The following is a 13,417-nucleotide window of genomic DNA, read 5'->3' as shown; positions in this document are numbered from 1 at the left end:
TTTGATAATAAAATATGTTGTGTATATGTATATGTGGTAAACTGTCGGAACCAGTAAAGCCTTCTCTGCTTACCTAAACACTATCAGAACTCAGGAACTATAATTACAAGCTGAAAAACGAATATTTGTTCCATGACATGATATGAATTTACTCCCAATAACATGTTTTTTTTTTGGTCCACTCAGATTTCAGCTTTATATCATCTAATCTACTTGGGCCCTCCAGAATCAGTCCTACTGGCTGATGTAACATTATTATTATTGTTGTCAATCAGATTTCCAAATCTTTTCGAATGGTATTCAATCTGGCCCACAATAACGTTAGCATTTTCTGTCCACTGATTGGTTGGTGAGAGCCAGACAGTCTGCAGCGATCCTCACACATTTAATAATCAAAATCTCTGGTGAGTATGATGTATTTTATTCAAATTTGGTTTAGGTTTTTGTCATCCTATTACATCTTCATTATGTTGATTCTTAAAGGGAAATTCCGGTGGTTTGGATTAACAATGTATCCAATAAGTCTTGTAATATGTACTGTAGCTTGACAATGTGATGTTAATCCTCTTTCAGTTAATTTTTTTTTGAGAAGATTTTTATCGGCAATTACAAATATTCATGGGCGCCCCCATTTTGGCGGGTCACATGACCTACGTGTGCGGATGTGATGTAATAGGCGCGGCACCAAAGGCTCGCTTACGTTGGGAAACAATTGTTGCCAGCGCTGATGTCTCGGATTTATCCTCATCTGATGAAGGAATACCAGTATCGGTTGATGGGGAAGACGGAGGAATACTCCCATACAGATTTGAACCTGTGGCTGCAAATAATGTAGAATTTTCGGATGGTTCTTTGGACGGGAATGACGTGAATCTCACTACTCGGCCAGTGTGTGGGACATTAAGTACGTAAACAAAGGCTCGGTTACATTCCTACACAAACAAGGACCGCGCTGATTACTCGGATTTATCCTCATCTGATGAAGAAGGCGAGTCGGCCGATGCGCAGGACACACCATTCAGCCATCCTATCGATTTTGTTTTGCGTTTAGGCCAGCCAGCGGAGGACTTCACTGAGGACAGCACTCGTGGCCATGAAGGAATTAGTAGAACCCATCAGTGAAAGGTAGGCCTTATATTGTGGGAAAGGTTGTTTTAGCCAACATGGGCGGCTGGGGCCCAAATGATAATGAAATGATCTTTGGCTTGGTGGAAGTTAATACTGCCTCCACGACAGTGGCACGGTAGCTCAGCTGGTAAAGCATTGGCCTTACAGTTCTCAGGACCTTGGTTTGTTTTTTGTTGAGTTTTTTTTTTTTTTTGTGGAGTTTTGTGTGTGTGTTTGTGTGTGTGTGTAGAATTGTGCAGTTTGCATGTTTTCTCCGGGCACTCCGGTTTCCGGTCCTTAAATGATTCTTTTTCTTACTGGGCAGAACATGCCACCAAACATTTTGTCGTTTATTTGTATCTGAATTATGGCAAGATTAGCGATACAGTAAGGTATTTTACCATGTCTGATTGTGGTGGTAACACATGTGAAGACGCAACAAACCGGCGGGGATTTCTTTTACGTCACATCTGCGCACGTAGGTCATGTGATTTGCCAAATTGGCGGCGTCCATGAAGATTGGTAGTTACCGATAAAAATCTTCACAAAACATCATTAAATGGGAGAGGATTAACATCACATCGTGAAGATACATTATATATGACATGACCTATTCGATACATTGTTAATCCAAACCACCGGAATTTCCCTTTAACTACTCCAGACATACTGTATGTACATGACAAACCTGTGTGCCGTAATGGATTTATGGTTGGGATTGATGGTTTCCATATATGCGACGTGATTGTGGCGGTAGTAAGAGGTGGGTTTGGTCTAAGTTCCCACTGAAGCCATAGGAATGAGTTTTTGATATGAAGCATATGTGCAAAGCTAAGCGAAATAGTTGGTGGCAGTTGCGTCATATTGAGCATACAGAACTAGAGGAAGCAATAGCCAAATGTTAAAGCACCACACATAATACATGGGGTTTAAAAGCATTGCTTTAAAATTACCTCATTATTGAGACCGCTAAATCTTTTGACGACACACTGAGCAAATGTTTTTGCTTTCCAAGATTGTTTGACTATCTACAGATACTAGTGTCAAAATAATACTTGTTGTACTCCTTGGCTTTAGGTTGTGCTTGAGAAGACTGAGCCTGGTGGCACCCAAGACCGATCTCACTCTTCCCATCTCCTTCCACCCCCCGACTCAGCGGCAGGACCATCTGGGTCCGGTGGTGAGCAACATGACCGTGAGGGGCAGGGTCAGCACCACAACAGGTGAACTCGTGCTCGGAGATGAGCTAGGGCTACAAAGGTCAAACAAGCTTCCCTGGAAGCGCATCTTTCTGGAGTCCTGCCTCAGAGTCTCCCAGATGGAGCTGACCTCCTGCTGGCAGTCGGACAGAGCCGTCAGGGCGCACGTGTGGAAAGCTTCCCAGTGGCTGCGACAAACAAAGCGTCATCAGATCGGTGATGCCAATCGTCTGGCCATATTTCCCACAATTCATCCCTGCTGGCTAGCACAGATTCTTTTACCTGCCAATAATCTGCAACTGCGATGGCTACGGTAGCTCCCACTAAATCGAAGTGAATTTTAACGACCGTGGCCACCTCATCTGAGAGAGAAACTATATCTCAGATGATATTGTAAGTGGGAATTATTCAACAGAAGGCGTGTGTAAATCGGCGGCTGTGCCGGGGTGGTGCAGCGAAATAACAACGACAAAACAGTCCCCGGAATTTCATTACCACTGCAGCGGAGCCGTGCATTATTTAGATGAGTGGCTCAGTGTCTCAACACCATTCATATCTGTCTTCTTCCTCTCAGATGATGGACTGTGCTCTTTTCCTTTTGTCACGAGATGCTGAGCTTTCCCTGCACTTGCGTTACTCTGCGCAGTCATGGCTCATATTAACAGAAATGAAATGCAGACACAACTGCTATATAATGGAATCCATTACAGAGTTGTACTAAGAATTCTCCCTGTGTTTGGGATGATAAATCTTTTTTTGTAAAGCTTGACATTTAAAAACATAGTATTTCAAATAGTGGACTGCATTGCATAATTTGCATATCCAAAGTATAGTAGCTAAAAAAATGCTTACAAAAATAATAGATTTCGGTATGATTCTGTGCAGTTCTACGGTTCACTAGATTAAAAAAAATTGTAGTCGCAGGTCATTCGTAACATAATTTTGACACTTGTACAAAGATATTTCCACTTGTTGTCACCTGCACACGGCCTCCACTCCTCTCTCGCTGGTCACGTTCTCCTGATAGTTGTCCATGCTCTCCCCCAGCTCCAGGACACATTTTGAGAAGTCTTTGTAAACATGCTCACACTTCACGTCTGCCGACTCTACCAGCACGGACATGGACAGGACTACTGAAATACACATGCAGGTGATATCTTGTTACCACAGAGAGGCTGATCAAATGAATTTACAAAGCAGTGAAAGATCTCAGTACAGCGGAATGTCTTGTCTTGTCTTGAGTTTGATCAAAAATCAAACAAAATATTCAGCACAAAAGTCACACAACACTCATTTTGCTTTTTTTCTTCTGTTTTTTTTTCGTCACCACAGAAGGTTGCAGGGAAGGGAAAGATGAAAGATGGGATGAAGACCATAGACACACAAATGGAAGTTACTGTGACTTTAGAGCGCAATGAACAAATCTCTGTGCTGGCTGCTCTGTACAATATGGCCACAGTAAGTGGGATCTGTCAGAATCTGTAAATGTGATTTTACCTTTAAGAATTTGGAATTCAGATTATTAATGGACAGCATGCTGATTAATGGTTGCTTCCGGCCATGCTACCCCGAGAACGCCCCATCTCGTCAGATCTCGGAAGCTAAGCGGGTTTGGCCCTGGTTAGTACTTGGATGGGAAACCGCCTGGGAATACCAGGTGCTCTAAGCTTCTCTCCCCGGCTAGATGCAGAGAGGTTGCGTCAGGAAGGGCATCCGGCGTAAAACTGTGCCAAACAAATATGTGTTCATCTAATATGACATGCTGTGGCGACCCCTAATGGGAAAAGCCGTTCGGGAATAGAAGAAGAAGATGGTGGTTAATGGTTAGCAGGTCTACCTTGCAATTGGGAGGTTCTGTGTTGGCATTTGTATGCCCTTGTGTTTGCGTGGGTGTTCTCCGGGTACTTTGTCTTCTCCAGAAAAATGCTTGTTGAGCAATCTACTCTAATTGAAAACTAATCCAAATTGTCCATAAGGGTGAATGTGAGTTTTAATGGTTCTTTGTCCACATTTCCCCTACAACTGATGGTGACCAGTTGACAGTGTCCTACCATTCAGGAAAAATCAGTCATCATCTTCTTTTCCGTTCCGTTTGTCCCGTTAGGGGTCGGCACAGCGCGTCAACTTTTTCCATGTGAGCCTTTCCCCTGCATCTTCCTCACTAACACTAACAGCCCTCATGTCTTCCCTCAAGAGATCCATCAAGCTTCTCTTTGGTCTTCCTCTCACTCTTTTGCCTCCTCATCACCCTTCTACCAATATACTCACTCTCTCCCCTGGACATGACCAAACCATCGACGTCAGCTCTCAAAAGATCTTTGGCTGTCCCTCTCATGAGCTCATTTCTAATCCTATCAAACCCGCTCACTCCTAGAGAGAACCTCAACATCTTCATTTCCACTGAATTTCCACCGACACCCTGCAGGTTAAGGGTGTCGGGAGTGGTCATTGTAAACCCAGGCCACGACTGTTCTGTTATGGGATTCTTTAGATGAACGTGCGTATTTGTTTAGAAAACTTTTAAGATGTATCCCTTTCCTGACTCAACTCCTTGGATTTATTCGGGTTTAGAACCAGTTTCTGGATTGCACTGGTTTGTCCTCCCATAGGTTTACATTCTAATGAGAAAAAATGCTTTAGAAAATATATGGATGAAGGGTCTACTAGCTCTGTTTATAGTCTTCTAAATATGACACACCACAGAGAAGTTTTGTTAACAAGCCTGGCAAATATGAATGATTGGGGGGAAAAAAAATCACAATTATCAATGTCAAATCCAGCCAACCTTCCTTCGACCCATTTTTGTCCGCTTTTCCAGGCTCGGGTCGCTGGGGCAGGAGTTTATGCAGGGAAACCCAGACTTCCCTTTCCCCAGTTACTTTGTCCGGCCCTTCTGGGGGGGATCCTGAACCGTTCCCAGGCCAGCTGAGAAACATAGTCCCCCATGTATATTATACGAAGCTTTAAAATTGTGGGAATTCAATCCATTGTCTCCATTTTCAAAGGCTGTGGCCGTGTCCGCTGAAGAAACCGAGACCACACCCTGTTTAAAAATGGATGCAACTTTCCTATGGTGCTTCAAAGCGCCAGTGGCTGGAACTTATCCCTCCAGGTAGTTACGAGGCTTTCTTCGACCATTGTGTCAGCCAACTACTTTAAATCATGACACTGTGCTATTCTGTAAACTATGACATCCAGGTGAGATTTTTTTTGGCGAGTGTAAGCATAGCTACCTAGCTAACTGCATGCTGACGTGCATTATAGTGAATTTACTTTGCAGGGTCTTTCCAATTGCATTTGTATGAACATGTAGAATACTACAATTTTATTTCAAACTTTGCCACTGCAGTTAATAAAATGTTCATCTTTTTTCCATAGAAAAGAGGTGGATTGTGTTTAACCTTACAATGTATGTGATGCCTGTATTGTGTTTCGTGGGGGTCAGGCAGCTGTAACTCGGTGTCTGTAATCGTGGATGGGGACTGAGAGGATGTACTGGGCGTTTTAGGGCATGTAAAAAAATACAAAACAATCCTTTTTGTACTGCATACTAATATGGGAGCATCTGCACCCCCCCCCCCTCCATCCACCCATGTAAGCCTATTCTATCGAGGTCCCACTGCACATGTAAAATTGTCTGTGATTAGCTGACAGTCACTCCAGGTTTTTACCAGTCCCCAAAGTCAGCTCGAATAGGCTCCAGATTGCTCATGACCCTAATGAGGATAAGCGCTGTCGGAAATTTGATGGATTTAAAATGATCATTACATCCATTTTCTATATTTCTCGTCTTCTCTAGGACAAGAGGTGACGTGGAGCCTTTCTCATCTGATTTAGGGTGGGGACCCGTACAACCCAGCCAATTACAATCATCCATACATAATCACTCACATTCCCACCAATAGACAATTTAAACCAGAGAACCCAAATAAAACTATATGAAACATGCAAACCACATAGCCAGAATTTGAACTCCGACTCAAAAGTGTGATATAGCTGTGCTCACCACTATTAGTGTTGCCCATGTTAAAGCAGGGTTTTGACAACCCAAGAGTCCTTGATGACCTTTTAATCCTTTCCTAGTGTGATCCACATCTTCACACGAGACTTGTGAAGACCCCATACAGAAATGATTATTGTATACTAATATATGGCTAGTGTTGCTTTCATTAAATGGGCCAGTTGGACTTCTTCTGTTTGAACTTCACTCACCCCCAAAAGGACAAAAGGGGCAACTATCAAGAAGCAATCGCCAACTTCCATTTTGGAAAACTTGCATTGACTGCTAACGCTGCTATGATCACACATTTGCAGCCCGTCTCGCTCTCCGCGTGAACTCCCATCCCTCATAACATCCCCATCAGGCGTGTCATACTTACGGCTGCATGCGGGGAGATAAAAACCAAAAAAACCCCAAAACAGAACGACACCTTATAGGTAGCTGGAGCTGTCTCACCTAAGGCAACGCCGAGGATTTCCCCGATCTTGGTCGACGTGAACAATTCCATGTTATCCCATTTCACTTCGAGCAGAGAGGCGATCGTGAATCGGATATTTAAAAAAAAAAAAAAAAAAAAAAAGCTTTGTCGTGAAACCGGACCCCCTCCCCCCCAAAAAAAGGGGCGCGGAGCAAATTATCTGCTCATATTTTATACGAGTCGTGCATCAGTAAAATAAATAAATAAATAAATAAATAGAGGGAGGGATAAAGAAACACTCGGTGGGTGTGTGCATAAAGTCCGCCCCTAGTCCGGTCGAGATGACGTTGTCTCCCTTTTCGGTCGGGCACAGTGGCCTCCCTCCTCGATCCTTCCCCTCCCGGTACAGGAGGAAGCTCCCCCCTGCAACCTTGATGCATCTAAAATGAGGCCCTCTGATGTTGATTCTGTAGCAGTCCTTTTCATCTTCTCATCTCCATGCAGGATATGTAAATAATAGATCAAAAGGCGGCAAAAGCTGCAAAGACAATGCGCATAATACGCTATAAAACTAAACCAAAAAAAAAAAAGTCTAGATTGTTTTTTTTGGGGTCACATTTTTTTATTCTCAAAAAGGTGTTTGAACGCCCCAATAAAGAGGCTGCTGCAGACTCCTTGAGGTGTCTAACCTTCAGAAAAAAAGTTTGTTCAAATTGCAGCTGCCATCACCCAACTATACTATTTAAGGTCAAAAAGCATTTTTGTTGTTCTTGTTAAATCACAACTGTATGTCATTTCTCAATTCTTCAATTTTGCTTTACATTGTGCAATGAAAAAGATTCTTATGGTAATTCTAACTTTGTGGAGTCCTGTGAAATGGCAGAAACACATAAGGCACTTAATGTAGTGAGGATTCATTTGTCTCATAATGATAACATCACAACATTCTTATGAGAAAATGCATTAATGCATATCCATATCCTGTCCCGTCTCTGACATTCACACACCAACAATCATACTGTTGGAAAAAAAAACATTAAAATGAACAACAGTTCTGTCAGGCAACTGTCAAGGTGTCAACTGAAGAGCAGCAGAGCAGAGATTAAAGTCCAAATACTGCTATCTGTCACACACGAGACATGCGTGAAGAAATGGCGCTTTGAAATCCTCACGGACTTTAGGTAGACTGGAGGGTAAGCGGAAGCTTTATTGATCCGCTCCGGCTGCCCGCTTGGTCCGTTTCCGTGGCGACGTTTTAGGGGAGGCCTTGTCTGTAAGACAGAAAGCACACATTTGTGATATCAGTGTTACTGCCAACCGGCAAGATAAACTTCGATGATTACAGTACATGTTATGGTTGGAGATTTGAAAAAAAAAAAAAAAGAAAAAAAGAACCTACTCATGACTTTGAGAGTCTCCTGAGGAATCCAGCTGATGTCCACATCATTCATCCCCCCAGTGCCCTTCTCTATCTTAACGGGGATTCTCTTTTTCTGAAAAACAATATTGAGAACCTTCCTCATTTGGAATTCCTTTGCATTTCTGTTACTGGGAAAAAAATAAAATAAAATACACAGTGGAACTTCCCAAGATGACGGTGGCTCAAAAGTTGCGCAGAATTTGGAATTTTAACCAGAATGAGATACACAATTTCTCAGATCAGCGCGTTTTCAGGGGCTAACACCACACTAAAGCTCATTTGCCATGAGCATCCAGGTAAATGTATCAGAGAAGAACCTACCGTTCGAGACTCCAGGACCTGGTACATCGCAAAGAGCATCAGCACCACCAACCCAGTAAGGAAGATGTACAAAAACATTCTGAAAGATAATATTACATCATTACATTATTATAATTGCTGTGTCTCCAATGGTCTTGTGCAGGGGTGTCAAAATCATTTTTGTTGGGGGCCACACTGTAGTTGGGATTTCCCTCAGAGGGCTGTTATGAGTGTTAAACCATAATAAACTATTAATCGCCTCATCATATTTACACATGAAATTCATGAACTTTTTTAGAAAGTCAGAAATCAAGGGAATTTTTTTTTTCAACTAGTGGTCATGTTTTGGCGGCACGGTGGCTCAGCTGGTAAAGTGTTGGCCTCACAGTTCTGAGGTCCTGGGCTCAATCCCGGACCTGCCTGTGTGGAGTTTGCACGTTCTCCCCGTGCCTATGTGGGTTTCCTCCGGGCACTCTGGTTTCCTCCCACATTCCAAAAATGTGCAACCTTAATTGGACACTCTAAATTTCCCCTAGGTGTGATTTTGAGTGCGGCTGTTTGTCTCTCTGTGTCCTGCAATTGGCTGGCAACCAGTTCAGGGTGTACCCCACCTCCTGCCTGTTGACAGCTGGGATAGGCTCCGGCACTCCTCATGAAGATAAGCAGTGAAGAAAATGGATGGATGGATGGATGGATGGATGGTCATGTTTTGTAACACAAAAATGCTATCATTTATGATGTGTGACAATTTGAAATTGTGGGACAGATTTCACCAAGAATCATAGAAGTTGACACTCTAGATTTGCCCTCACGGTCCACATAAAATCATGTAGTGGGCTGGATCTGGCCCCTGGGCCTTGAGTTTGACACCTGTGGTCTAGTGTCTAAGAAGAAACACTTTTTTCACTTTAAAGCCAGTCGATGGACAATTTATTAAGTCACCAGCTGATAAAAGGAGAGCACTGAAATATATCTTGCTGTCCATTTAAAGAGCAAATAAATGGAAAAAAAAACAGCACAAAAAGTAAACACCATTTATCTCATTTTAGGAACGCTAACAAAAAGGTTATGTTGGAGAATTCATTTTCCTGATATTTGTTAATAAAGTCGAGCTTTTATCACTTTCCCAAATGTGGATTTATGCATCCAATACTTGGATTTCATCACTTCAGATAAAAGATCGTAGTTATGTGAAAACAAAACCAAAAAAAAGCAAACTGTCATGAGTACAGGATCAGTAAGTAAATGTACATGGTAAGCAGACCCTGACTTGAGATTTTGGGTGGTGGGAAGCATTACGAGACGATGAGTTTCTGTAGATTTTCTTCCACACAAAGTGTGACGACTACAGTCCCTGGGTAAATTTCACACCTCCTTTTACAGTTTAGTCCAAACAACAATTTGGGGAAAAGGGAAATGGCTCTGTGGGTGTTAGGTGGCAAATACTTAGGAGATGCCAAGATGCAAAAATTAACCTACGGAGCATTATTTCTTTGCAAATGAGACCAAAAAACATCTATGTGTCTTACGTTTCACCATCCAGGCCTTCTTCTTTCTCAATGATGTTGACAGTCTGGTTGTAGATAGCAGTCTGAAACACTTTGCCCTGAAAGACATTTGCAAATAACCAGTACAAGAAATTAGCTCCAGTACTTCATAGTGACCTACATAAGTTTGATTGGAATCAATGGATTCAACCGACAAATAGATACTGGGGTGTACTCTCTAACCTCGTTGTCGTGATAGTTGAGGAGGATAACGAGACCAAAAGGACGACCGGCCATGGGCTGAGCCGGGATGAAAGAATACTCGAAGGAGGCCTGCGTGCCCGGATGAACCGCCGTGTTCAAAGGCAAAGCCGTGAACTACACAAACACATCAAATTGAAGTTACTGAGGTGTCTTGCCCGTAAATGCACATTTTTGCGTACAAACTCTTGCATTGTATTTTTCTCCCCAGTGAGAGTTTATACAGTATAATTCAAAGACATGTATCAACAATCAAGCTTAGCGATGTGAAAAGTGCTGTAGTGTTTACTGCTTCCAAATGGACTTACATTCTGAATGTAGAATTGGAAGTCCTGGGGGTAACGGAAGGAGGCCTCCAAGGACTCAACGGTGAAGACCTGACTCCCCTTGTTGGTGAAACCAACCAGGAACCGGACGATTTCATTGGCAGGAAACTCTATAAAGTATCATTTGAATATTCATACAAGAGTGAGACGTGCAATGATGGAGCAAAGATCTTTCACCTTCTCCTGTCGTGAAGACGATGGTTGTGTCGGCATCAGAGTGAGAAGTTAACAACTTCTCGTCATTCTCAGAGTCGTCGGCGTCGTCGTCTCCTTCCTTACGTGCAACACAACGCAACATGGCGTTAACGCTTCACTGGAAAACAATCCTGCTCAAATTTGACTTTTATTTCCGAGCACGTACTGAGCTTTGGATCTGATCTTCCTCTACTGGCATCTCTTCTTCATCATCTTCCTCTTCCTCATCCACGGATGCATCTGGGTCGACATCCTCAGCCGAATCGGTGCTGGCGGACACTCGGCCTGCACGACGACATGTATGAAAGAGAGGGAAAAGGTGACATGATATTTTGTTGATGGATTCACCACAAGCGCAGTTGATTCTGATCATCATCTTCGTCGGTTATGCATTCAATCCATTTTCTACAGCGCTTATCCTCTCCAGGATTATGGGATGCCATAGTACTGTCCGATGGTATTTATACACACACTTGTCACACCTGCAAATCTTCTACCTTTCCAAAGCTAACAACAACAACAACAATAAAGCAATATTATTTGATATGAGTTGTTTCTCATTATGCTCTTACTTTGAAACACAAGAGAGGAAAAATATTTTCCAATATTAACCTCATTGGTAATTACTACGTCAAGTGATGGGGTATGTTCATCCAATTTGCAATGTGAACTCAGTGGGTTTCAAAGTGTTTAATCACATTGCATTTGTGCACCAGCACATTGGCTACTGCATATTAATGGATTCCTAAAACCAAACATTTCCAGATTGGTGGATTAGAAGGGCTGGCCCAGTTCCCCGAGCACCCCATTCTCCTGGATTTCTTCCCAACATTTTTATTTTAACTATACAGTATATTGAGCAAAGATGCGAGACCCCAGGGACCCGACGCAACAGGTCACTGGTGCCTATACTTTTGTGGTACATTTGTTAAATTGTAACAAGGCTTTGTGAAGGCTGTACAATGGCTGCACTTACAGCTCCTTTTTGTAAACTTTCAAATGTATACGACAATGTTTTGTAAATTTAAAAGTCAAATTCTCAGATTTTCTGCAGAGAATATCTGCAATACACACACAAAAAAAAAATCGGTTCACAAGGGAAAAAAACATCTGTAGAAAATGTAATGAGAAAGCATTAAAGCATTTAATCCCCTTTACAAATATAATATCAAGTATTCTGGTAAATTCCCATTGTTTTGGGACAATTAGAAAGTAACAGGACGGGGCAGCGTGACCTATGACGTCACAGACGCTCCAAATACGAGTTCGCATTTCATTTATGGTGACGTGTCCCATCAGGCGTGAGCAGTGGGACTTTTACTACATCCACACGCTTCAAGTTTAGACAGACGAACATTGAATAGTAATAGTCATAATAAAAAAAAACATCCAACATAAATTCCACTCAGCGCGACAAATCCTCCTATTTTACCTTGAACAGTCGGCGACGGTTTTCATTCATTCTAAATGAGGAAATGTCCACTTGGATCGCATATGATGAATGTCCGTGAGGTTTACGGTTTCGAATAATGACGAAAAGTAGTTGGTAATGTGCGCAGCCGACTGGCTCCACATCTTCTCGTGGGAAATATGCCACGTCGATATGTGAGGCTGTCTAATGCACTTTTTCACAATACCGTACGAGAAAAAAAAAACAGCAAAGTGCAGTCTGAAAATAACTCACCCACGGATATCAAGCCGCTGGGGAAAGCAAGGAGGAGCAGCAGCATCACTTTTGATCCGAAAGTGAACATTTTTGCAGCGGGGAAGACTGAAGTTAGTTACACATCAGCTTTCTGCAGAAAAATGGGAAGAAGCATTTCAGAGGGGGCGTGGCTAGGATAGGTTCGACCCGCCTGGAAGAGGCGATGTGGGCGGGGCCTCGCACATGCCGTTCCTCGACCTCGACCTCGCTGGCTTGGCACCCGCCCCCAGGCGACTCCCCCTTCACGACTACACTTTTGATGCCCGTGTTGCTCAGTCGTTTTCGGTACCGCGATCTTCACTGGGGTGGCAGGTGAGCTGGAGCCTGGAAGATGACTTTTGGGTGAGAGGCGGGGTAGACCTTGGACTGGTGGCCGCCAGCGCACATGAACCAACAACCACCCTCACTAACGTTTCCCCTGAGTTTTCAATGAAGCTAACGTGCACGTTTTTCCAATGGGGGCCGGGGGGTCTTGGGGGGAAAACACCTGCAGCAGTGCGGTGGATGTGGTAACCCTCGATCGCCTTGCGCCCTCGTATCAGACCATTCATCCATCCATTCTCTTCACCGCTTATCCTCACGAGGGTCGCGGGGAGTGCTGGAGCCCATCCCAGCTGTCAACGGGCAGGAGGCGGGGTACACACTGAACTGGTTGCCAGCCAATCGCAGGGCACAAAGAGACAAACAGCTGCACTCACAATCACACGTCGGGGCAATTTAGAGTGTCCAATTAATATTGCATGTTTTTGGAATGTGGGAGGAAACCAGAGTGCCCGGAGAAAATCCATGCAGAGCATGCACACTCCACACAGGCAGGTCCGGGATTGAACCCTGGACCTCAGAACTGTGAGGCCAATGCTTTACCAGCTGAGTCACCGTCTCGCCCGTATCAGACCAAGTCAAGTAGGCAACAACTGCATCCGGAATAACATTTCCAGTCGATACCATGTCCTCTGGCTCTATGTTGCTTGTCGTAACCTTCCTGGCTTCCAACCTTTC

The 13,417-nt window shown here is 43.4% G+C and overlaps 2 protein-coding genes and 1 pseudogene across 2 annotated transcripts; 1 reads left to right on the top strand and 2 right to left on the bottom strand.

Annotated features, from left to right (window-relative positions):
• Window positions 1–2,043: 2,043 nt before the first annotated feature.
• Window positions 2,044–6,928, bottom strand: LOC133508075 (neuritin-like). The gene is made up of 3 exons (XM_061833783.1): window positions 6,763–6,928; window positions 3,286–3,439; window positions 2,044–2,494 (listed from the first exon to the last, which is right to left on the bottom strand). Exons 1-3 carry the CDS (start codon window positions 6,812–6,814, stop codon window positions 2,260–2,262), a joined length of 441 nt encoding a protein of 146 aa, XP_061689767.1. The 5' UTR covers window positions 6,815–6,928; the 3' UTR covers window positions 2,044–2,259.
• Window positions 3,857–3,975, top strand: LOC133508190 (5S ribosomal RNA; annotated as a pseudogene).
• Window positions 6,929–7,337: 409 nt separating the features above from the next.
• Window positions 7,338–12,587, bottom strand: LOC133507444 (translocon-associated protein subunit alpha-like). The gene is made up of 9 exons (XM_061832453.1): window positions 12,398–12,587; window positions 10,880–10,998; window positions 10,696–10,792; window positions 10,501–10,628; window positions 10,175–10,309; window positions 9,974–10,050; window positions 8,466–8,544; window positions 8,124–8,217; window positions 7,338–7,995 (listed from the first exon to the last, which is right to left on the bottom strand). The coding sequence occupies exons 1-9, from the start codon at window positions 12,465–12,467 to the stop codon at window positions 7,931–7,933; spliced, it is 864 nt and encodes a 287-aa protein (XP_061688437.1). The 5' UTR covers window positions 12,468–12,587; the 3' UTR covers window positions 7,338–7,930.
• Between the last annotated feature and the right edge of the window lie 830 nt (window positions 12,588–13,417).

This window comes from Syngnathoides biaculeatus, chromosome 10 (assembly GCF_019802595.1).
Source record: "Syngnathoides biaculeatus isolate LvHL_M chromosome 10, ASM1980259v1, whole genome shotgun sequence".
Lineage (NCBI taxonomy): Eukaryota > Metazoa > Chordata > Actinopteri > Syngnathiformes > Syngnathidae > Syngnathoides > Syngnathoides biaculeatus.
This window is presented reverse-complemented; position numbering and strand designations above follow the sequence as displayed.

Excerpts from the sequence above, each read along its gene's own strand:
- LOC133508075 (XM_061833783.1), bottom strand. The coding sequence starts at position 6,814 with ATGGAATTGTTCACGTCGACCAAGATCGGGGAAATCCTCGGCGTTGCC. Across the intron at positions 3,440-6,762 it reads AATCCTCGGCGTTGCCTTAG|TAGTCCTGTCCATGTCCGTG; the intron begins GTGAGACAGCTC and ends TGTGTATTTCAG. Across the intron at positions 2,495-3,285 it reads GGAGTGGAGGCCGTGTGCAG|CCACTGGGAAGCTTTCCACA; the intron begins GTGACAACAAGT and ends TGTTTGTCGCAG.
- LOC133507444 (XM_061832453.1), bottom strand. The coding sequence starts at position 12,467 with ATGTTCACTTTCGGATCAAAAGTGATGCTGCTGCTCCTCCTTGCTTTC. Across the intron at positions 10,629-10,695 it reads CGTCTTCACGACAGGAGAAG|AGTTTCCTGCCAATGAAATC; the intron begins GTGAAAGATCTT and ends GATACTTTATAG. Across the intron at positions 8,545-9,973 it reads GAAGGCCTGGATGGTGAAAC|AATGTTTTTGTACATCTTCC; the intron begins GTAAGACACATA and ends ATTATCTTTCAG.